The sequence below is a fragment of the Oncorhynchus mykiss genome, chromosome 3 (genome assembly GCF_057628025.1).
Source record: "Oncorhynchus mykiss isolate SJ-2025 chromosome 3, ASM5762802v1, whole genome shotgun sequence".
Classification (NCBI taxonomy): Eukaryota; Metazoa; Chordata; class Actinopteri; order Salmoniformes; family Salmonidae; genus Oncorhynchus; species Oncorhynchus mykiss.
In genome coordinates, this window is record NC_143024.1 from 85,845,011 (window position 1) to 85,869,935 (window position 24,925).

Genomic DNA, 24,925 nt, shown 5'->3' on the forward strand with positions numbered 1-24,925 from the left:
CAATAAGAAGAGACTTGCTTGGGCCAAGAAACACAAGCAATGGACATTAGATCTGTGGAAATCCTGGCTTTGGTCTGATGAGTCCAAATTGACCTTTGTGTCTTTGTGAGACGCAGAGTAGGTGAACGGATGTTCTCTGCATGTGTTGTTCCCACCGTGAAGCAGTGAGGAGGATGTGATGGTGTCGGGGTGCTTTGCTGGTGACAGTCTGTGATTTATTTAGAATTCAAGGCACACTTAACCAGCATGGCTACCACAGTATTCTGCAGCGATATGCCATCTCATGTGGTTTGCGCTTAGTGGGACTATCATTTGTTTTTCAACAGGTCAATGACTCGACACACCTCCAGGCTGTGCAAGGGCTATTTGACCAAGAAGGAGAGTGCTGGAGTGCTGGCCTCCACAATCACCCGACCTCAACCCAATTGAGTGTGTTTGGGATGAGTTGGACCGCAGAGTGAAGGAAAAGCAGCCAACAAGCGCTCAGCATATGTGGGAACTCCTTCAAGACTGTTGGAAAAGCATTCCAGGTGAATCTGGTTGAGAGAGTGCCAAGTGTGCAAAGCTGTCATCAAGGAGGGGGTGACTCGTTTGAAGATTCTCAAATATAAAATGTATTTTGTTTTGTGTAACACTTTTTTTTTGTTGCTTACTACATGATTCCATATGTGTTATTTCATTGTTGTGATGTCTTCACTATTATTCTACCATGTAGAAAATTGTCAGATTAATGAAAAACCCTTGAATTAGTAGGTGTCCAAACTTTTGACTGATACTGTATACTTTTACCGAATGTACTGTATTTCACCAGTAGTACATTTACTGTTAATTCCTATAGTTTCTCATCTACAATGTTTATTGCTTTGGTTACGGTAATTTATTTTGATGCATTCAATGTTATTCCAGTCTTCGTGGTTTCATTGTTGAAGTGGACACATTGTTTCCAGAGTGCACGACCTTTGCTACACTTGTGAGAAGCAAGTTGTTTTGGTTTATTTAATTCCATTTACGAGTTGTCAATAAAATGTAGTCATTGTCTTTTGTTTGGAGCACTCCTTTTCAATGTTGAGTAAGGACGCGCACACATAGAAGTAGTCATATTCAATCAATCCCTATCCCAGTCGGCTGTCCACACATGCTTCAAGATGGCCACCGCTGTTCCTGTTCCCAAGAAAGCTAAGGTAACTGAACTAAATGACTATCGCCCCGTAGCACTTACTTCTGTCGTCATGAAGTGCTTTGAAAGACTAGTCAAGGATCATATCACCTCCACCCTACCTGATACCCTAGACCCACTCCAATTTGCTTACCGCTCCAATAGGTCCACAGACGATGCCATCACACTGCCCTATCCCATCTGGACAAGAGGAATACCTATGTAAGAAGGCTGTTCGTTGACTACAGCTCAGCATTCAACGCTGTAGTTCCCTCCAAGCACATCATTAAGCTTGAGACCCTGGGTCTCGACCCTGCCCTGTGCAACTGGGTCCTGGACTGGCTTCCCCCAGATGGTGAAGGTAGAAAACAACATCTCCACTCCCCACAGGGGTGCATTCTCAGCTCTCTCCTGTACTCCCTGTTCACCCAAGACTGTGTGGCCATGCACGCTTCCAACTCAATCATCAAGTTTGCAGACAAGTCTACAGTGGTAGGCTTGATTACCAACAACGACAGCCTACAGGGCGGAGGTGAGGGCACTCAGTGTGGTGTCAGGAAAATAACTTCTCACTCAATGTCAACAAAACAAGGAGATATTTGTGAACAGAAGAGGGAGCACCCCCTATCCACATGGATGGAACAGCATTGGACAAGGTGGAAAGTTAAGTTCCTCAGCGTACACATCACGGACAAACTAAAATGGTCCACCCACACAGACAGTGTAGTAAAGAAGGCGCAACAGCACCTCTTCAACCTCAGGAGGCTGAAGAAATTTGGCTTGTCACCTGAAACCCTCAAACTTTTACAGATGCATAATCGAGAGCATCCTGTCGGGCTGTATTACCGCTTGGTACTGTAACTGCAAAGTCCACAACTGCAAGACTCTCCAGAGGTTAGTGAGGTCTGCACAACGCATCACTGGGGGCAAACTACCTGCCCTCCAGGACACCTACACCACCCGATGTCACAGGAAGGCCAAAAAGATTATCAAGGACAACAACCACCTGAGCCACTGCCTGTTCACCCCACTATCATCCAGAAGGTGAGGTCAGTACAGGTGCATCAAAGCTGGGACCGAGCGACTGGAAAAACAGCTTCTATCTCAAGGCCATCAGACTGTTCAACAGCCATCACTAACATTGAGTGGCTGCTGCCAACATACAGACTCACTGGCCACTTAAAATAATGCCACTTTAATAATGTTTACATATCCTACATTACTCATCTCAAGTGAATATACTATTTTGTACCATATATTGCATCTTGCCTAGGCTGCACGCGCATCCATATCTTTATATGTACATATTCTGATTGTGTGTACTGTGCCATAGACTACTTCCTTATTCAAAGAGCATCTTGCATATCCATTCTCGGCAGCTTTAACATTTTTGTAAGGTATGTAAGGTAGTCGCTGTGAATTTGTTAGATGACTTGTTAGATATTACTGCATGTTCGGAACTAGAAGCGCAAGCATTTCGCTACACTCGCATTAACATCTGCTAACCATGTGTATGTGACCAATAAAATTTGATTTGATTTATTCCTATAGGCTACCTGGCCTGCAAGGAAAATATAGGCATATAAATGTGCCCATTTGGGGATCATAGTATTTTTGATTGGCTTAACACAACCACACAGCTGATCAAGTCACTGCACTGCCTGGCGACCAACATCCTTGCACATAATTTGTGCAGGAGATTGCTACCAGTTTGTTTTTATTTTCACAATTGCAAACTATTAAATCACTGTGTCACAACATTTGCAATAATTAGGAAGCTATTCTTCATATTTCATGGACTCATACAAGAGCGCAGTTATATAAATAAAATTAGGAACTGGGTTTACATTTTTTCAATGGCGTATGCTCACTATTCAAATTTGAATAAGAGTTCCATTTCCTGCAAGACAGATTGGTTGAGGGACGAGTGTCCAGGAGGAGTGACGCCACCTGACATGAGACAGTGTTTCCATTAGGAATTTTTTACATTTTAATTGGAGTTTAGTTAACTTTTTGAATTGTAATGGGATTGACCCCCACCCTGGCATTTCCTTATACAATAGAGGGCATTTCCACTACTAGCATTCATTGTATCCTTGCCATACTAGCAGTCTCTGAGGTCGTCTTGGCCTCTTCCTCTCCAGAGTCAGGCCCATGGTGTCAATGTCCGGCTGTTTTAACTGGAGACACTGCTGCCTACTCTCTCTGTACTACAGCCCTTGGAAAGTGCTCGTTGGCAGCCTCACTGCTGAATATGAGGTTCTTTCCATCTGTTGAGGATTGATATTTTTCCACTTAATGCTGTACGTTGTTAGTAGCAATATCATCGTAGTAAATGTGTCTTTTCACCTCTTACCACAGACTGAATAACAACCAAACCTTTGTTTGATTCCAATGCTTGCATGGCTAGCTATGGCTGGATGTTATACAAGACTACACCGGCCCAGAATGCTAGAAAATAAGGCCTGTTTGTTTTTGCTATGACGTCTCGTAAGTGGTGCCAATAAGTGCTGAGTTTGCAGCCAGGTCTTATCGTGTTTCACTGATGGTCATGCTGACGACCAGTACATGCCAAGCTCTCAGCTGACGTGAATGGGAAATAAAACACCCGGACTCGGCAGCAGCCTGCCAGAGATGGTGTTGGCCAAACCGGTTCCTCTGTGTACCGTTGTTCCTTATTACGTTAGCGCTGTAATGCCTATCAGTCTTACTTCCGCACATTGCCTCTACAATACTATTTTCTAACTGCACTCACGGAACGCAAGCAAGTGTCTGGGGGAAAATACGGAAGATTGTTCCCTATCGTTGTGATACGTCCCACATAGTGATACGTGTCTTGACTGACAGTGTTTTAAGAATTGAAGGCTTATCTTTACCCTTGCAATGTTATATCATGCAAGGGTAAAGTCATATTAGTCATATTTCAGTGTACACCATGTCTTCTTTATTGCTATCCCTCATCTAAACACAGCGAGCCAGGCTCACCTGACAGGTGGTCACTGACGCCACCAAACAACTTATTTGATAACGCATGATGACTATAAAAAAGAAGCATACCTAATTTAACACAAAATGTAGACGTGATCCATGTTCAAATCTTTCCTATCGCGTCCTTTAGTTTTTTGTGAGTGAGACCACCATGCAGTATTTTTATTGTCTATGACAACTAACCCAATGATACACCCTAACCCTGTCCTCTCTTCTCCAGGTTATGCAATGGTCTCAGCGGCCCGTCCAGATCTCCAGGTGGTTCTGTCCCTCTCTCTTGTGCCGCGGCCGCTGCTCTCCTCCCTCTGCTCTTCCTCTGAGGTTGCCGAGGCTCCTCCTGTGATTTCCCTCGTGGTCAGTGCTGCCTAAGAGGCCAAGATTGCCAAGATCTGCCCAGTGGCGAGCATGACGGCCACCACGCGTGGCTCTCCGGTGGGGGGCAACGACAGCCAGTCGGGCCAGGTTCAGGCACCCGATGCCCAGAGTCAGAGTCAGCCCCCGCTGCCACAGAACCAGGTCAGGAAACTCTGTCCCAGCCTCTCATCTCTGTCCTTCACCTCAACATCATGTGTTCACCGTGTTCTCTCTTCTAGTCCTCTTTCCTTTTTCTGTCTCTCTTCCCTCATCCTGGGCTCCAGAATAACATTTTCCCCTGGTGGCACTGGTGCCACTAACTTATTCAGTTGGTGGAACCAGCCCATGATTTGGTGGCACACCCAATTTTAATTTTGTTTCTCTCAGCGTCACACAATAGAATAAATTTGAGTCATTTTATGAAGTCATTCACAATGATTTATTAAGAAGTGTAATAGACTACCGAGATGGTATTCGATAAATCCGTTGTTACATCTAACATATCCAAGCTGGAATGCATGATTCAAAATAAATTTAAATGCAAACCAGTGGTTGTCATGCATTTTGGGGTGACAATTTTTGTCATATTTTACTGTCAAAATAGGGCTCCAGAATTTCCATACGGTCTATTCAGACCCCTTGACTTTTTCCACGTTTTGTTACATTACAGCCTTAATCTAAAATTGATTAAAAAAGTTTTGTCCCACATCAATCAACACACAATACCTCATAATGACAAATCAAAAACAAGTTTTTAGAAATGTTTGCTAATTTATTAAATAAAAAAAACAGATCACATTTACATAAGCATTCAGACCCTTTACTCAGTACTTTGTTGAAGCACCTTTGGCAGCAATTTCAGCTTGGAGTCTTCTTGGGTATTACGCTACAAGCTTGGCACACCTATATTTGGGGAGTTTCTTCCATTATTCTCTGCAGATCCTCAAGCTCCTCAGTCAGCTTGGATGGGCAGCGTCGCTGAACAGCAATTTTCAGGTCTCTCCAGAGATGTTAGATCGGGTTCAAGTCCGGGCTCTGGCTGGGCCACTCAAGGACATTCAGGGTCTTGTCCCGAAGCCACTCTCTGCATTGTCTTGGCTGTGTGTTTAGGGTTGTTGTCCTGTTGGACTGTGAACCTTCACCCCAGTCTGAGATCCTAAGCAATCTGGAGCAGGTTTTCATCAAGGATCTCTCTGTACTTTGCTCAGTTCATCTTTCCCTCGATCCGGCCACCACCATGCTTCACCGTAGGGATGGTGCCAAGTTTCGTCCAGACGTAATGCTTAGCATTTAGGCAAAATAGTTCAGTCTTGTATTCATCAGACCAGAGAATGTTGTTTTTCATGGTCTGGGAGTCCTTTAAGTGCCTTTTGGCAAACTGCAAGCGGGCTGTCATGTGCCTTTTACTGAGGAGTGGCTTCCGTCTGGCCACTCTACCATAAAGGCCTGATTGGTGGAGTGCTGCAGAGATGGTTGATCTTCTGCATGGTTCGCCAACCTCCACCGAGGAACTCTGGAGCTCTGTCAGAGTGACCATCAGGTTCTTGGTCACCTCCCTGACCAAGGCCCTCCTCCCCCGATTGCTCAGTTTGGCCGGCGGGCCAGATCTAGGAAGAGTCTCATTGGTTCCAAACTTCTTCCATTTAAGAATGATGGAGGCTGCTGTGCTCTTGGGGATCTTCAATGCTGCAGATTTTTTTTGGTACCTTTCCCCAGATCTGTGCCTCGACACAATCCTGTCTTGGAGCTCTGCGGACAATTCCTTAGACCTCATGGCTTGTTTTTTTGCTCTGACATGCACTGTCAACTGTGGGACAGTTATATAGACAGGTGTGTGCCTTCCAAATTATGTCCAATCAATTGAATTTACCAAAATGTGGTCTTCAATCAAGTTGTAGAAATGGCAAAGGGTCTGAAAACTTATGTAAATAAGGTATTTCTGTGCTTTTATTTTCATACATTTGCAAACCTTTCTTAACCTGTTTTCGCTCTGTCATTATGTGGTGTTGTGTGCCGATTTGCTGAGTATTTTTTTTATTTAATCTTTTTTTAAATAAGGCTGTAACGTCATTTTCTTTGGAAAGAATAGAAAATGACTTCACCCAGTAAAATTGTACTTTAGTAAAAGTCTAGAACTATTTGTTTTTAAAGATACTTAAGTATCAAAAGTAAATGTAATTGCAAAAATATTCTTAAGTATAAATAATTTCAAATTCCTTACTAAGCAAGCCAGATGTCACCATTCTTTTCCTAGTTGTTTTTTTGTATTTTTTATTTTAAATGGACGAATATCCAGGGGCACACTCCAACTCTAACATCATTTACAAATGAATCATGTGTGTTTAGTGAGGCTGCCAGATCAGAGGCAATAGGGTGGACCAGGGATGTTCTCTTGATAAGTGTGTGAATTTAACCATTTTCCTGTCCTGCTAAGCATTCAAAATGTAACATACTTTTGGGTGTCAGGGAAAATGTATGGAGTTTTTAAATTTTATTTTTTATTTCACCTTATTTAACCAGGTACCCTATTTAAGTACAAGTTCTCATTTACAACTGCGACCTGGCCAAGATAAAGCTTCAAATGTTATTTGTCACATACACATGGTTAGCAGATGTTAATGTGAGTGTAGCAAAATGCTTGTGCTTCTAGTTCCGACAATGCAGTAATAACCAACGAGTAATCTAACCTAACAATTCACAACTACCTTATACACACACAAGTGTATAGGGATGAAGAATAGGTAAATATATGAATGAGTGATAGAACAGTACGGCATAGGCAAGATTGTTGTACAATCACAGTGGCAGGGCGGACACTTTTTATTACAGGAATCATGAGGATAATTTAATACTGTTGAACAAATTCATGGTTTTGTCCACCCCAAAAATAGGACATTTAAAAAAAATGGTCACAGTCTGGAGTCCTGTCATCTCTTCTCTCTCTTTCATTCCCCCTCATCCTGTGCTCATTTTTCTGCTAAAGCAAATCGTATGAAACTAACTCCCTCCTCGTGGGGCGTAAAGCTCTCCTTAATCATCGAACAGTAACTCCAAATATGAATCCAACCTGTTTTAGCCTCTCTGAAAGCATAACACAGGATACGTTGAGTGTTTGACGAATGCTGTATTGATGTTTTGTTTAGACCTCAGTGTTGGTGTGTGACACAGTTACTGCATCAGTGGCCCACAGTGTTACAGTAGCAGCACAGAGACTCATGTAGTTGAGTTAACCTGCGGGGGGGGGGGGGGGTGACAAAGCGTGTGTTGTCTGTGGGAAACACTACACCACAGTCAGTGCTCACACCTAAGCGGAACGGGAGAGGGAGACTAGGAGGGAGGATACAATGAACACAAGCTCCTGAATGATATAGACAGAGAGGGTGTTGGAGATGAGTCGTATATCCAGACGTGAGAGGCAAGCTGGCTATGTAGGTCATCCAAGCAGAAGGAGCCTTCTCTACACACCCCCACATTTCCCAAGTTCTGCAGCTCTGCTACTCACAACACACACACACACACACACACCACACTTGATGCTGCCACTACCACTGCTGCTCATACATACTAACAGCTAGCTAACTAGCGATTAGCATTAGCGGCTAACAGGAATAATTTTAGCCAATACATGCTAAGAAAAGACAAACTAGCTGTTTGCAGACTAATATACACAAACTAATAGTGTGATTAAAGGACACTTTGAAAGCAGTGTCCATATCACCAGTATATTGTTGCGTCTGACCACTCAGAGTGAACGTGAAGTGCTGGGGAATCCATGGTCAAGCAACAACTCTCCTTGAGTGTGAGGGGGCCAGGGTTTGTGTGGGAAGCGGCATGCAGGAGAGGGAGAGGCGACTTGCAAGTAGCAAACAGATTAAAATATAACACGTGCCCGAGTTGTGTATCACATTTATCAAACCAAACATTGAAATACCGTTATAGAAGGTTAAGTAAAAACTCAAACTGGTCCTTTCATCAATACCTGTGTGTGTGTGTGTGTGTGTGTGTGTATAGTAAAATACTGTAACGCCCAATCCTATGTCTGCGTGAAGTTGGTTGTATTCCTCATGGGTTGGCTAGAAGGTGGGGTATTGATTTTGTTTCGTTTTTTTTTGTGAATTTCTTCCCTATATTCTGTGTGTTTCAGACGTTGTCCCCTAACTCGTCCAATGAGAACTCTCCAGTGAGCCCCCCGGATGAGCAGGGTCAGGGGGATGGACCCCCACAGCTGGAGGAGGAGGTGGAGGAGCCAGCCTTCCCTCACACAGACCTGACAAAGCTGGATGACATGATCAACAGGTACACTTACACACGGTCAAACTGCACAACAGGTGTATGTAATCTATTTATTTTTCCAGCCAGCTAATTTTCAACCACAGTCCCTGGGCAAGTTATTAAAAACAATTACGATAACAATACAGACAAACAATGAGCAGTGAGCACATGCAAAGCAACAAAGGACAAGCAACACGTGGCGCGCAGACAGACAGCAACATAGGACACGTGGCGCGCAGACAGACAGCAACATAGGACAAGCAACACGTGGCGCGCAGACAGACAACAACATAGGACAGGCAACACGTGGCACGCAGACAGACAGCAACATAGGACAAGCAACACGTGGCGCGCAGACAGACAGCAACATAGGACAAGCAACACGTGGCGCGCAGACAGACAGCAACAGAGGACAAGCAACACGTGGCGCGCAGACAGACGGCAACATAGGACAAGCAACACGTGGCGCGCAGACAGACGGCAACATAGGACAAGCAACACGTGGCGCGCAGACAGACAGCAACATAGGACAAGCAACACGTGGCGCGCAGACAGACAGCAACATAGGACAAGCAACACGTGACGCGCATACAGACAGCAACATAGGACAAGCAACACGTGGCGCGCAGACAGACAGCAACATAGGACAGGCAACACGTGGCACGCAGACAGACAGCAACATAGGACAGGCAACACGTGGCGCGCAGACAGACAGCAACAGAGGACAAAAAGCAACAAAAAGGGTTTCCACACCTCACAAGCTACAGATAACATGGAAAGCGGCAATACACCGTGTGTGTGTGATACTAAGTGCTGTGAGGTTGTGAGGAGGAATGTGTTTCTCTGTATTCATGTGGATGTTTTGTGTTTCCAGACCCCGCTGGGTGGTTCCAGTTCTGCCAAAGGGAGAGTTGGAGGTTCTTCTAGAAGCTGCTATAGAGCTTAGTAAAAAGGGTAAGAATATTGGCCCATTCTATTTCTCAAATTACTACTCACGGTTTTGAACTAAGGCAATCAAGATGGTATAGAAAGTCTGTCCTTGGCTATGTACGCATCTGAAATCGCATTGACAGCAATGTATTTCAACCACTGTGTATGGAGTTTAGACTAGCTTGGTCGATTCTCTTTTAGTGTAATTGCGCTTTGTCAACGTCCCATTAAAATGTCCGCCTCCGCATAGTTTCTCTTTAGATTGATATTTGACCTGTAGCCCTTGAAATAAAAATGATCTGTGGTAGCTCAATGCACTTAATCTCCATGCACTTAATTCTTGTCTGTTTTCTGTCTGTATAGAACTTGATGTGAAGTGTGAGGCATGCCAGAGGTTTTTCAGGGACGGCCTGACCATCTCTTTCACCAAGATTCTCACAGACGAGGCCGTCAGCGGGTGGAAGTTCGAGATACATGTAAGTCTTTATTCTATTCCATTTCATTTCATCAGGATAGTGCTCTCAAAAGCAATGGCCACCGGTTTTCAAGGAGTCATGGGCCCTCTTTCCAATACTTTGAAAACCAATCCTCCTTCCTTAGGCTAATCACTAATTTGACACAATTGGATTGGTGAAACCTATCCAGTGGAACTACTGTTTTCACCAATCCAATTGTTAATTGTGTGATTAACTCAAGGAAGGAAGGCTGCATTTCTTTTATTTAAATATATATATAATTTTATTTTATTTTTTACCCCATTTTTCTCCCCAATTTCATTGTATCCAATTGTTAGTAGTTACTGTCTTGTCTCATCGCTGCAACTTCCGTACGGACTCGGGAGAGGCGAATGTCAAGAGCTATGCGTCCTCCGAAACACAACCCAACCAAGCCGCACTGCTTCTTAACACAGCGCGCATCCAACCCGGAAGCCAGCCGCACCAATGTGTCGGAGGAAACACCACCATGGGAGTCGCTAGTGCGCGATGAGACGAGGATATCCCTGCCGGCCAAAACCTCCCTAACCCGGATGGCGCTAGGCCAATTGTGCGCCTCCCGGTCTTGGCCGGCTGCGACAGAGCCTGGGCTCGAACCCATTTTTTTATGACGATTTTCGTGGAACAATTTCATTTCAAGGTCATTGTCACGTGGTTAATCATAAAAATCTGAATTAAAATGATCAAAATGGGAGATCACCAGCCTCTGCCTTATGGCCACATTGATACACTGTGATTCATTGGCGGGTAAAGAAATGAGTGCATAGAACTCGTAGCCTTTAGGTCAATGCAGCAGTAGGCCTATAAGCTCTTTCACACCGAGGATTGTGATTATCAAGGGGGAGAATGTTGGAAAGATTTTTCAAATAGCGTACTTTGAGGAACTATAGTTTTTATTATTATATTTCCATTCGTAATGGATGTTTTTTTTTAAAAACATTCTTACATTTAAACATACTTACATGGCCTGCTAACTGGCAGCAGGCCAGTTACTTCTATGCATGCTCAGGTGCACGTGCTCCCTCAACATTATTTTACCTTTATTTAACTAAGTCAGTTAAGAACCAATTCTTATTTTCAGTGTCTGCCTAGGAACAGTGGGTTAACTGCCTTGTTCAGGGGCAGAACGACAGATTTTCACCTTGTCAGCTCGGGGATTTAATCTTGCAACCTTTCGGTTACTAGTCCAACGCTCTAACCACTAGGCTACTTGCCGCCCCGATTATCAGGAAAGATAAACCAGACACATGCTCATTGCTCACATGGAGCACTCCAAACAAAATACAATAAACATTTACAGCTCTTGTACATAATGGTTATGAAATAAACCTAAACGTATTTCTCAAATGACCGGTAAATTTAAATCTTCCCGGTCAAGTTGTCCGGTGGCATGTTTTCCTTTGGAAAACCTTGCAATAGACATAGTTCCTGGCCACTCGCATCCCTGCAAATATGATGGCCTCTTGAGTTGATACATTGCTACCGCAGACTTGGGAATGTGTTCTGAAGAAACAGGATAGCTCTGTAGCAGCTTCAATATGGAGGAAGCTCCCCCTAAAGCCCTCAGTATGGCTATGTGGAGCCGTCACTCTATTGCTTACACCGATCTCGCGCTCTCTCCATCCACAGAGGTGTATCATCAACAACACCCACCGGCTGGTGGAGCTGTGTGTGGCCAAGCTCTCTCAGGACTGGTTCCCCTTGCTGGAGCTGCTGGCCATGGCCTTCAACCCCCACTGCAAGTTTCACATCTACAATGGCACGAGGCCCTCTGAGACGGTGCCCGCCGGGGCGCAGCTGGCAGACGACGAGCTCTTTGCCCGCCCCCCTGACCCTCGCTCTCCAAAGGTAGGGTCTGAATTCAAGGTAGGCCCCCCCCCAAAATATTTTATTACTCTGGTCAACCACCTGTTTTATCAATGTACTCCTTATTAAGGACCCAAAACTGTTTTTAAATATATATTTTCAGTGATTTGACACTTTTATTGAGACGGGGAGACAAGCAAGTGGGAGAAAAAGGGTGGGGATCGGTGGACACAGGGATTGAACCCTGGTCTCCGGCAGGGAGTCTTATATGTGACTGCCGGGGAGTGTTACTGCAACACATCGGCCCCAAACTTAACCCCCCCCCCCCCCAAGAAATTTTTCCAAAATCACCAAATAACCCCACTTTTCCCCAACACCCTATAATCTATCCTCTGATTTTCCTACACTCTCCCGAGGAAAGAAATGTTGACTCCGTTTGTCTATATCGTCTTTTTGCAAAATATATAACCCTCCATCTTCAAGGCCAATTCCCCTATTTACTGTTGAGGCAATTCTTGTATCACAGTGGATCAACAAAAATATACACAGAGGATGTTTTAATAAACTATGTCCTGGACTGATGTGATATTGGCTATACTGTCTCTTTCTCTCCCAGCCAAATCTCATACAGACACAGTGAGAAATGTCAGATTTTTTTTTTTAATTATAGAATTGATTCTAAATTAAATATCCTCTGGATGGATGCTCCATGGGTAAATCTTTCTAATTCACTCTTCGTGATTGCCGTAGCAACAGAAATCCAGAGAACAAGCTTTTTTATTCTTTGGCAATCTCTTTTCTCGGAACGAATGCGCTCTTTGCTCTGGCCTTGCTGCCTTGCCTTAGGGCCAGTGCACAGAAACAAAGGATGACTACTCTGTGGACTGGGTAGGAAATAAGAGGAATGGAGATAAAACAAGCGGATGTACTCGAGGTGTCTGGACTGTTGTGGAGTTTAAATGAGATTAGGCGATGCCAGGGAGAGAGAGAGAGTGAGTGAGTTTGCTATGAAAACCTCAATGAATGGAGCGTGGGCCGGGGTGGTCAATGTGAACACTGTTTGCTGTAGCTGGCAGTTTACCCAATACAAACACTGCTGCAGCCTCTGATATGGGTCTGTGGCAGTTTTTTTTCTCTGATTTTTCCCTCCAATTAAGCCTTTCTGTGTAACCGCTTCGAGACTAGAGGGATGTATTTGTGTAGCCGAACAGCTTGAGTGGATAGTGGAAGCATGGTGAGTATTTTAACTTTTTTTAAAGTATTTTTAACAAGTGGTTTTGTTTTTCTTCCTCTTCGTTCACAGGGCTGGTTGGTGGATTTAATTAACAAATTCGGCACGTTAAACGGGTTTCAAACGCTGCACGATCGCTTCATAAGTGGCCAAGCACTGAACGTCCAGATCATCGCTGCCCTTATCAAGTGAGTCGGCCCATACACACACACACACACACACACTTTAATGGGTGACATCTAAAGAATATGGTTCACTAGTTCTCCAGTGCTTTCTACATTATATGGAGCTAACTCCTACCATTCACCACCAGTCACACCCTACCGTGTCATCAGTAAATAAGTCCTCAGGCTCTTGCTGTGATGTGGTATGTCTTCATGACTAGATTGACGCTTTAATGTGACCTGTAGAGCAATCAAACCCACGACTCTGTTGTAAGAACCGTGCTTCAACCAATAGAGCTATGGGAATAGTATGGTCTACTGGACGTGTTGTGACTGTTCTGTCCTCCAGGCCTTTCGGGCAGTGTTACGAGTTTCTCACGTTGCACACGGTGAAGAAGTACTTCCTGCCCGTCATCGAGATGGTTCCTCAGTTCCTGGAGAATCTGACAGACGAGGAGCTGAAGAAGGAAGCCAAGAACGAAGCCAAAAATGATGCCCTGTCCATGATCATCAAGTCCCTGAAGAACCTGGCCTCCAAGGTGCCTGGGCAGGAGGAGACCGTCAAGAACTTAGAGATTTTTAGGTTAAAAATGATTCTTAGGTGAGTTCGCTTCAGACCAAACTGTCCTAAAGGTTTTCTTTTAAAACACTTTGTAACTATTGGCTAAATGCTAACCTGAGATACCTGCACGCATCGTGTATTGATGTCAATGAGAGTTATGTAAAAATGTGAGTAATGTTCATGGACTTTAGGTAGGAATTGCCCCAATGTGAACTATTTGTTTATAGTAATCTGTGGTGATTGTGTTTTCATCCACAGGTTATTGCAAATTTCCTCTTTTAATGGCAAAATGAATGCACTAAACGAAGTAAACAAAGTAATCTCCAGTGTGTCCTATTACACACATCGGCATGGCAACCCCGAGGAGGAGGAGTGGCTAACTGCAGAACGCATGGCGGTGAGTTAACCATCCTTTTTTTATTTAGTAATTGTCAGCAAACGTGAATATACACATACAAAATTTAAGTTAATCAAATGTATTTGTTTAACGCTACACAAGTGCTTTTGCCACAAAGTATCTAGTGAAAAGAGAATACCTTAGTGTGGTTTCTGTTAGCGTAGTCGGCAGAACTGATGGTGTTTGAGTGGAGACTGAAAGATGTCTGTATGTTTGTCAGGAGTGGATCCAGCAGAACCACATCCTGTCCATTGTGCTGAGGGACAGCCTCCACCAGCCTCAGTACGTAGAGAAACTAGAGAAGATACTGCGCTTCGTCATCAAGGAGAAAGCTCTTACCATGCAGGACCTGGACAACATCTGGGCTGCACAGGTACCGTGAGTGCATTTGGTAGTACATGTGTGTGTGCGTTTGAAGAGACATCATTGATGATCACACATTGTTTATGGTTCAGGTGAAGGAGATATGACCCGTAACAGCTCTTACAACAGAATGGCAAATCCTTCATGTCTTAACTGGGGCATTTCCAGGTCTTTGGGGTTGATTAGCTGAAACGCCCTTACCTAAGCATGGTTTGTGCTCCTGCATCTTCTCTATGTGAAATGTAAGGCTGAAAACAGATAAACCAGCAATGCGTTTGCTGACTTATTTTTTTGTTGCCATGTTGTTTCACCGGCAGGCTGGTAAACACGAGGCCATTGTGAAGAACGTACACGACCTTCTGGCCAAGCTGGCCTGGGACTTCTCTCCTGAGCAGCTCGACCACCTCTTTGACTGCTTCAAGGTAAGAGACTTCTCTCCACACACAGCACGTTTCACTATCCTTGCGGGTACCAAAAATGTATTTCCCTAACCTTAACTCATAACCCTAAACGTAATCCGTAAACCTAAAATAGCCTTTATCCTTGTGGGGACCTGGGAGGGATCATTTTCCTAGTTTTACTATCCTCGTGGGGACTTTCCGGTACCGACGAGGAAGCGCACACACATTGCTCTCCTAACCCCTGTGGTGGTTGGTTTGCGGTCTGCAGGCGAGTTGGACGAACGCCAGTAAGAAGCAACGTGAGAAGCTGTTGGAACTGATCCGTCGCCTGGCGGAGGACGACAAGGATGGCGTGATGGCCCACAAGGTGAACATGGGTTAAAGAGATGTATTTTTCCAGCTCTTGTGCTCCATTTGGATATGAGTACTGAAGGTTCCTCTACTCCTCTCACCACAAGGTGCTGAACCTGTTGTGGAACCTGGCTCACAGCGATGACGTGCCTGTAGACATCATGGACCAGGCACTCAGTGCTCACATCAAGATACTGGACTACAGTTGCTCTCAGGTAAATACTAGGTACCAGTCAAGAGCCAGGCGACTGCTTTCCCACACGGCTCGAGGTATCAACCAGTCAATGTTTTTAGGGCTCTGTTGGGGTGCTATCAACAATTGGCTTATGGCTGTGTGTGTTCCTTGAATACTGTTGATGTTAATGTTCGTGTTCATTTCAGGATAGAGACACGCAGAAGATCCAGTGGATCGATCGCTTCATAGAAGAGTTGCGCACCAATGACAAATGGGTGATTCCTGCACTAAAGCAGATCCGAGAGATCTGTAGCCTGTTCGGAGAGGCTCCTCAGAATCTCAGGTAAGGAGATGGACAGGGTCCGAGTTCAACTACGGGTTTGGAGGGAGACATAATTCATAAACTCTGTTGAACATGCTTGAGATTTACAAAGATATGGACACGGAATGGGTACAAATTGAGGCTTATTCAGAAGGACACAAGGTAACAGACAGAAATGTACACTGGATAGCAGACATGCTTATTTGTAATGTAGAATAAGGAATTTTTCACTCACTTTCATTTTGGTTGTGCTCAGAATGCTATGCTTGGTTATACATTTGCTCTATGCTTTTAAAGCATGGCCTTAATTTTTCACATAGCTGACACTCAGATGTCCCTGGCATTTTAATCACATTTCCAGAGGGGCTGAAGCATGCCAACTCTTTTGTAAACAGGCATTTTCTGTTAACAGTCTGATATTTGACCTTGCCATCCAGTTTGATCTGTTTTTCACTAACGCTTAGACAGTGAGAATTCTTAGACTAAAACTGAGCGAATGTACTGCATCTTGCTTCTTAAACGCTGAGCTCTCAAAGTAGCATAGATATTGTTGAATTAGGTGCTGCTTTTAATAACGTGCAGTTGTACTGACTGAAGTAGCATTGGTAAATGCAGCAAATATGTAGCACACCACATGCCTGTTGTTTTTCAGAAAGAAAATGCCTATTAACATACAAACGAACTTAGTGGGGTAAGTTGACAGCTAATTTGGGGGATATTGTGGCAAAAATAAAACTTTGAAATTGTTAAATGTCTAAATTGACTCTCTCAGATGCTACAACAGATCTGTAATGTTTATATTCATTCATAAATCTGCTTTAGCAAACCTTTCACAAGGTAAATCTCAAATTACACCATATTCCCTACACTACTTCACTACCTTTGACCAGAGCCACAAATTACCTCATAGTGCACTACTTTTCACCAGAGCCACAAAGGTCTCTTGTCAATTAGTGCACTGTATGGGGAATTGCATGCAAAAGTAGTGCACTACATGGGAAATAGGGCGTAATTTGAGATTTACTCAAAAGCATCTCTTTCTGCACCAGCTCCTCTTAGCTCCAATCACGGACTGTTTGCAGGGTGACATTTGGGGGGCATTTCTGGGAGCACTGCTTACTCACGTTTCCGAAACACATCGTAGTGATTTTAAGAATGAAATTCATCACCATTTCTCTTTCTGCACACAGACACACACCCACACACAGATCCTGGGGTATTGTTTAGAATGCTGGATATACCAATACTGCTTTCTTTGCACTACAGGTGCAGAGAAGCAACAACATTTTGCAGATAAACTATTGTAATTTCATTAGGAGGGGGGTTGATCTAAAAGTTGATGTTGTCGGCTTGTCATAGACATGGTGACTAAGTCTCTGAACTTTTATGTCTCTCTCTCTCTCCATCCTTCTCTCTCTGCTCTACAGTCAGACCCAGAGGAGTCCTCATGTGTTCTATCGTCATGACCTGATTAACCAGCTGCAACACAACCATGCCCTGGTCACGCTGGTGGCTGAGAACCTCTCTGCCTACATGGAGACCATGAGGCAGTTCTCTAAAGGTACGGACCACCTCACACAGGAGGGGACATTTTGTCATTCATCACCGTTGCCTTATTCTTAACTTTCAGACTTCTTCTGTAAAACAGAGAAATAGTATTTGATGTTCTATCTATCCTCTTTTTCTAACCCTGGGGCATTTGGGTAAAATTTTAAGATGCACCTTGAGCCCTCACATAGATGATTGTGTGTGTTGTGTAGCCGAGCAGGCGGAGTTTGACCCCCAGACGGTGAGGGTAGGGAGCCGCTACAGCCACGTACAGGAAGTCCAGGAGAGACTCAACTTCCTGAGGTATGACATCACATCCGCAGGGTAGTATCATTAGGCACCAAACAGAAGAAAAGACTGTAACCGGCAGGGACTGAAGCGCTCATTTCTGTTTTCCATTGCAGAGCCCTTTTTAAAACGTTTTATATTGCATGACCTAATGAATACAATCCAGATCATGTTCATTGATTAGTGAATGGTGAACTGAGCCACTGTAGTCTGATCTTCATGGCTAATGTATGTGTCTGTGTTGTCCCCAGGTTCCTGCTGAAGGATGGCCAGTTGTGGCTCTGTGCTCCTCAGGCCAAACAGATCTGGAAGTGCCTGGCTGAGAACGCAGTCTTTCTTTGTGACCGAGAGGCCTGCTTCAAATGGTATGCTGCCATCGTCAATATTATTATCACCTCGAAAGGGTGAATATGGCTCCAACATCTTTCTATTTCCTTTTACTCATTCATATAGAACAACTCAAATGTTCTCCTTTTTCTCAACACGTAAAACACCAAGTCAACTCTGTTTTTCTTACACAGGTACTCCAAGCTGATGGGAGATGAGCCAGACCTGGACCCGGACATCAACAAGGACTTCTTTGAGAACAACGTTCTGCAGCTGGACCCGTCTCTGCTCACGGAGAACGGCATGAAGTGCTTTGAGAGGTTCTTCAAGGCCGTCAACTGCAGGGAGGGCAAGCTGGTGGCCAAACGTAGGGCCTACATGATGGACGACCTGGAACTCATAGGCCTGGACTACCTCTGGAGGGTGAGTTATTTATCCTACTTATCACTGTTAGGAAGCTGTTATAACTGGCAGCTGTTGCTCCTTGTAGGGCTGGACCAATGTTTCCTCTAGTGCAGAATAAATATCAGCCCATGCAGAGAAGCATGAGATTGAACGTCACTCAACTTTTTAGAGTTTTTCCAGTTAACACTATCAACCTTTTCCCTTTACTGTGGGAATTGTGATTGAATCAACACAGTATTAGCCACTTTCAAAGCATTACAGAAACAAAACTATGCAATACTTGGTATGCAAAACCAACTATGCATGAGATTTAGTTTTAGGCAGAATACATCGGAATAGGATTCTATAGCACTGAAAGGCACGACTCAGGCCCGTACTCTACACAGACCGTTGCGCTGTAACCAAACAGAGCTGCAGTAGGTATATATGCAAATAGATATATGCAAATAGACCATTGCCATGTATGGATCTGTGCCATTCACTTTCATCTGGACTGTGTTTACAGCATGAGCGGTTGTGAGTAGATGCGCTTGTTTTGAGATCAAAGCAAGAGCTGCATGTAAACACGTGTGCACATTTGTATATTCGTTCATATCATTTGCTAGTTAGTGAGTTGTTAGCCCAGTTATAGATAATTTGTTATCAGCAATGGGGTAGTGGTTGCTTCCTTCAAGAGCACAAAACGTGTGCATTTCTAGCCATCTTTGAAAAGTGTGTCAGTTAATTGGTTTTTCTTTTTTTTCTTTTTTTTTCTTCTTTCTTCTTAAAGGGGCCGTTTTGTATTTTGAGACTAAATAAATAAGCTAAGGTGCAAATAGGCACAGGGGTAGCATAATTGGTCTGATTCTCTGTTATAATGGTATGGGAATAATTATGCATTTTATTTTGTCAAGTGGTTTCTTGCATCAAACAACAAAACAACATTTTCAGTCGCCTCCTTGACAAATGGATAAACAGGGTAATGTCAAGCCCTGCCTTTTTTTCTCTTCTGTTTTTCAAAAGGCTCATTGAACACCACACATTGGCTGCTAAACTGTAGGCTGAATGGTAGAACAGCTATTTTCATGTTGACATGTTATGGGATGCATTTTCTCCATTGTTTTTGATGGTAAGGCCACTCTGATAGGCTTACATTAGGATCAAATAGCCACACTAACCTACCTGACCACTGTTAAAACTGTAACTTAAAGCGGGTACAAGAAATTAGCTAAGTGCTGAAAAAATTGAGGGAACATTAGGCTGGACTTCCTCCGGGAAGGTGGGATTTATAAAGCACTGTGGTTATGCAGACAGCTGTAACCATCTTTTTAAACCTTGAACTCCCTATGGACTACATACAATGACTTCAGAAAGTATTCAGACCCCTTGACTTTTTCCACATTTTGTTACGTTATCACCTTATTTTAAAATGGATTAAATAAATAAAAATCCTCATCAATGTACACACGATACCGCCATAATGACAAAGCAAAAACAGGGTTTTAGACATTTTTGCAAATGCATTGAAAATAAAAATAAATGTATCTTATTTACTTAAGTATTCAGACCCTTCGCTATGAGAGTCCAAATTGAGCTCCGGTGCATCCTGTTTCCATTGATCATCCTTGACGTTTCTACAACTTGATTGGAGTACACTTTTTGGTAAATTCAACTGATTGGACATGATTTGTAAAAGCACCTGTCTATATAAGGTCTCACAGTTGATACTGCATGTCAGAACAAAAACCAAACCATGAGGTTGAAGGATTTGTCTGTATTTCTTCGAGACAGGATTGTGTTGAGGCACAGATCTGGGGAAGGGTACCAAACATTTATGCAGCATTGAATGTCCCCAAGAACACAGTGGCCTCCATTCTTACATGGAAGAAGTTTGAAACCACCAAGACTCTTCCTAGAGCTGACCGCCTGGCCAAACTGAACAATCGTGGGGGAAGGCCTTGGTCTGGGAGGTGACCAAGAACCCGATGGTCACTGACAGAGCTCCAGAGTTCCTCTGTTGAGATGGGAGAACCTTCCAGAAGGACAACCATCTCTGCAGCACTCCACCAATCAGGCCTTTATGGTAGTGGCCAGACAGATGCCACTCCTCAGTAAAAGGCACATGACAGCCCACTTGGAGTTTGCCAAAAGGCCCCTAAAGACTGTCAGACAATGAGAAACAAGATTCTCTGGTCTGATGAAACCAGCATGGTGGTGGCAGGATCGAGGGAAAGTACTAGAAAAGTACAGAGATCCTTGATAACCTGCTCCAGAGCACTCAGGACCTCCGACTGGGGCAAATGTTCACTTTCCAACAGGACAACAACCCTAAGCACACAGCCAAGACCATGCAGGAGTGGCTTCGGGCAGTGATGGAAAAAGTATGCAATTATCATACTTTTTAAAATGTATTGAGTATTTAAAACATACAATATACTTGCAGTGAAGCCGCTCAATAACTACATCACATTAGTCATCTAACAGACTCCCATCCAGAGCGACACACAGAAGCAACCAGGGTCAACGCCGTGCTCAAGGGCATGTCAACAGATCTCCCACAAGGTCAAAAACGGGGACCCGAACCAGCGATTCATCAGCCACCGGCCCAGGGAACAAAAGAGAGAAAAGAAAGACAAACAGAGAACAACAATGCAAAAGACATGAAGTACAACAAAAATCATAACAGCAAGGCCAACTGAATATGTTTGAGTGCATGTATGGCACTATTTACGTGTGTGTGTCCGTGTGCATGTGTACAAATACCTGCACGGCATCAGCCTCAGACAAACCGGCATTAGCTGTAACAACACTGCCCCTCAGTGTCATTCAAACTTACTGGGAGAAACTCCACAAATACAGGTGTGCCAAGCTTTTAGTGTCATCCCCAAGAAGACTTGAGGCTGTAATCGCTGCCAAAGGTGCTTCAACATGGTACTGAGTAAAGGATCTGAATACTTATGTAAAAGTGATGTTTCTGTTTTTTATTTAATAATTTAGCAAACATTTCTAAAAAATCAGTTTTTGCTTATTGTTTTGAAGGTTAAATCAATTTAATCAATTTTAGAATAAGGGGTCTGACTACTTTCCGGCGGCACTGTATATTCTGCCTACACCGTCGACTTTTCTGGCCCGTTCTGTATCCAGATGTTTATTTTTGGAGACGTCTGTGTCTGAAACTAACGGTGAAATGACTAACGGCAAGTCTAGCCTACTGTATATGCATTAATGAACTGCTCAAGCATTTTACACTGCTGCTTTCTTGATCATGTTGTCTTCTGTCTCACCAAGCCAAAATTCTAAATGCACAACTTCAAAGAAGACCATACCCTCTGAATGCTGCTATTTGAGGTGATGCTCATTAGTAATTTCCGAGCATCTATAAACCTCTGGGTTCTGTGGGATTGTTTTCGGAGCAACTGGAACTGATAGACTTAGTGCGTATGGGAGAGGGTGGGCGGCTGACCCAGTTATTTAGCAGCCTCGCTGTTTGTGACCTACATGGCCTGTAATCCCTCTGTGTTAAATGCAGTCCTTACATCACAGAGAAACAGACAAGTCTTCTGGATGCTGCTAAACCAAACATCAGCTTCTGTGGCGCTGAGGAGGGAGGGCTGTTTTAAATGTTGTAAGAGTCTGTCAGTCCAATGACTTCCGATGATGTTGTGTAGTCTGTTAGGGCTTTATAACGGTACATGTATTTGTACAGCTCGGTACGGAGACCTCGGTTCGGTCCGCACTGTGGACACGAATGAGTACATGAAACACTATGCCTATAGGTTACGCTGCATTGTATGCCATTGCCAAGTGAGTAAATCTGAGCTGCAATAAACATTTTAGGCTATTCTGCTGAAACTACAGTCCATGTGCCCGATGTAATCAAAATTCAGATCTTAACTAGCGGATTTCAAACTATCCTTTTCGCCATCTTTCAGGAACATTTTGGCTTCACAGTCGATTAAAACGGTGATGGGCAGATAAAACGTTAATATGTTCCCCACTGCTCAACGAGAATAGCCTATGCAGAGTGGTGCGTGTAGCTTGTCGTCCATTCACAAGTAATCAAAGTGCCACTACAGTCAGAGCATCCGTGTCTGATAAAGCAAGTTAGGAGATTATCTAATCAATGGAAAATGGAATTAAAAGTTAAATGAGAAGTATATGCTACAACAAACGAGCCAGTTAGGCTGCTATTTATTATCAGAATGGAGGTGTTCTTTGTAACTAGGAAAGGAAGAACGCCCATGCAGACTCAATTAGCAGCTAATTTACCTAGCTCTCTTAGCCAACTAGCTTCTCTCGGTTTGATGCCATCAAGACAGGTTTCTAGGTAATCATATGTTATGATTAATAGCCTAGTAATGACAAGCTAGAAGTTAGTCTACTAGCGCAAGTTGGCTTGGTTGGGTGCTTCCTCCCTTGCTCCCGTTTCACTTGCTCACAGCACACACACCGCAAGGCCCCCCCTCTGCCTGCTCTCCCTCAAGCTGCATCCGCTCTAGTTAAAGTAGTTTACAAGTTGACTTTTCGGCTGCTTCCCTCACTCGGATCCGACCACGTCTATACGGAACTGGTCTCTATATTGAAAAATGTATGATGCATATATGTTGGGTTGGAAAAGCCCCAGGTCCATTTCGGAATGGGTCCTTGAGGCCCAACATAACAATCCCTGTCACAACAGACAATAATGCCAGGAACATTGAATTAGGGTGCTTTTTAATTTAATGTATTTGGCCAATAAACAAACATTAACAACAGTAACAACAGTAACTGTTGGAATTTCATTTTTCCGCTATACCGTGACCCAAAAATACGCAATACGAACTGTTACACCATTAGTCTGTCCAATGGCTTCTGATGAGGATGTTGTATAGGCTGTCAGTCAGTCCAATGGCTTCTGATGGTGTTGTATAGGCTGTCAGTCAGTCCAATGGCTTCTGATGATGATGTATAGGCTGTCAGTCAGTCCAATGGCTTCTGATGATGATGAAACATGTGTTGGTTGAAAGTGTTCTTCTAATTCACGCTCTGGGCATATTAGATGATTCACAGGTTCATTTGTTTTAGATGTGGGATTTGTAAACCTTGTTCTCACGTGCTATGCATAGCTGATTCAGGAGTTGTGTTTTTGTATATTTGGGTATTCAGCCTTTTTGCACAGTAGGGGCCTAGGCTGCATTTGAGCTCATAGGATTTTCTCATGTGCAATGTTTGGTTGTGAATAATTTATTTTATTGCATCCTAAGCAAAGCTCATTTTACAGCGCTGATGTTATTGATTTGGCTGTTAAGCCTTGCGTGGTGGTACACATTTAGCCCGTACACACAAACACACACACACACACACACACACACACAGTATTTGAGGCTGGGTTAATGTACTGCTGTTAGTGTGTGAAATCAGCTCAGGGTCAGCGGTAGTGACTGGTGATGATTCTGTGGGTTGCTGCTGAGTGCCTATTAATGGCCCCCTCCTCTAGTCTGGATGAGTCATAAAACACACACACTTTTCAGTGTTGTCTCCAGGGCTGTGTGATAGAGAGAGAGAAAGCCGGAGGCGTCCATTGATTCCATCTGAAATTTCCTCTTGCCAGGTCGTAATTCAAGGGAGTGATGACATCGCCAGTCGAGCCATAGACCTGCTGAAAGAGATCTACACCAACCTCGGACCAAAACTACAAGTCAATCAGGTACCCTGGGTGTCCGCTGTCCCGGTAACAATAACGGCTCAATCTGCTGTTAGGTCATCCTAAATCATCTAGACGTTTTGAGACAACCACTTACATATAAACACAGTCATGAATAGTGATTGTATTGGTGATCGATGATAGTTGATGATAATCTAGACTGGAACAGTCAGTGTGATACAGCGCTACAGCAACTGTTTTCCATTCCCTACCTCTGAGATCCCTATTGCACATATTGGTTTTATGGATGTTAACCGGGTTAATTGCCGAAAAATATATTTCACCAGCCGTGCTTATCGGTCTATCGGTTAATTTGCATAATTTAGTGGAATTAAATTGGATTATGTATTTTCTTTTAGTCGTCATGTATCTTATTTATCACAGGCGCGAGGCATACAGAGCCTAGTTTGATAAGCGTAATGGCCTATCACCTGTCAGACAGCACAAGAGCATCTCCTCAAAATGCTGGTACTTTTTTTTTTTTACAGCCCAGTTGTTGCACAACAAATAACAATTTGCGTGTTTTAACGGCCACAATTAATGGCCACAACTCAACTCTATAGTCAACGGGTAGGCAGGCTCTAGTCAACGGGTAGGCAGGCTCTAGTCAACGGGTAGGCAGGCTCTAGTCAGCGGGTAGGCAGGCTCTAGTCAGCGGGTAGGCAGGCTCTAGTCAACGGGTAGGCAGGCTCTAGTCAACGGGTAGGCAGGCTCTAGTCAGCGGGTAGG

The 24,925-nt window shown here is 43.8% G+C and overlaps 1 protein-coding gene across 4 annotated transcripts in view; it reads left to right on the plus strand.

Annotated features, from left to right (window-relative positions):
• The window catches only part of LOC110504735 (ubiquitin carboxyl-terminal hydrolase 9X), a 71,890-nt gene that overhangs the window by 6,692 nt on the left and 40,273 nt on the right, over positions 1 to 24,925 (plus strand). The window contains exons 2-20 of one of the 4 annotated variants that reach the window (XM_036975174.2): positions 4,365 to 4,660; positions 8,643 to 8,794; positions 9,645 to 9,724; positions 10,064 to 10,176; positions 11,824 to 12,042; positions 13,304 to 13,419; positions 13,745 to 13,996; positions 14,216 to 14,354; positions 14,575 to 14,727; positions 15,035 to 15,139; positions 15,387 to 15,485; positions 15,577 to 15,684; positions 15,851 to 15,987; positions 16,619 to 16,657; positions 17,394 to 17,527; positions 17,727 to 17,817; positions 18,054 to 18,167; positions 18,324 to 18,552; positions 24,104 to 24,199. In XM_036975174.2, the coding sequence (XP_036831069.2) occupies positions 4,550 to 4,660; positions 8,643 to 8,794; positions 9,645 to 9,724; positions 10,064 to 10,176; positions 11,824 to 12,042; positions 13,304 to 13,419; positions 13,745 to 13,996; positions 14,216 to 14,354; positions 14,575 to 14,727; positions 15,035 to 15,139; positions 15,387 to 15,485; positions 15,577 to 15,684; positions 15,851 to 15,987; positions 16,619 to 16,657; positions 17,394 to 17,527; positions 17,727 to 17,817; positions 18,054 to 18,167; positions 18,324 to 18,552; positions 24,104 to 24,199 (2,487 nt within the window). In that variant the 5' untranslated portion in view covers positions 4,365 to 4,549. Of the gene's footprint in view, positions 1 to 4,364; positions 4,661 to 8,642; positions 8,795 to 9,644; positions 9,725 to 10,063; positions 10,177 to 11,823; positions 12,061 to 13,303; positions 13,420 to 13,744; positions 13,997 to 14,215; positions 14,355 to 14,574; positions 14,728 to 15,034; positions 15,140 to 15,386; positions 15,486 to 15,576; positions 15,685 to 15,850; positions 15,988 to 16,618; positions 16,658 to 17,393; positions 17,528 to 17,726; positions 17,818 to 18,053; positions 18,168 to 18,323; positions 18,553 to 24,103; positions 24,200 to 24,925 lie in introns of all 4 variants that reach the window. The other 3 variants (XM_036975173.2, XM_036975176.2, XM_036975175.2) reach the window with 3 other exon arrangements.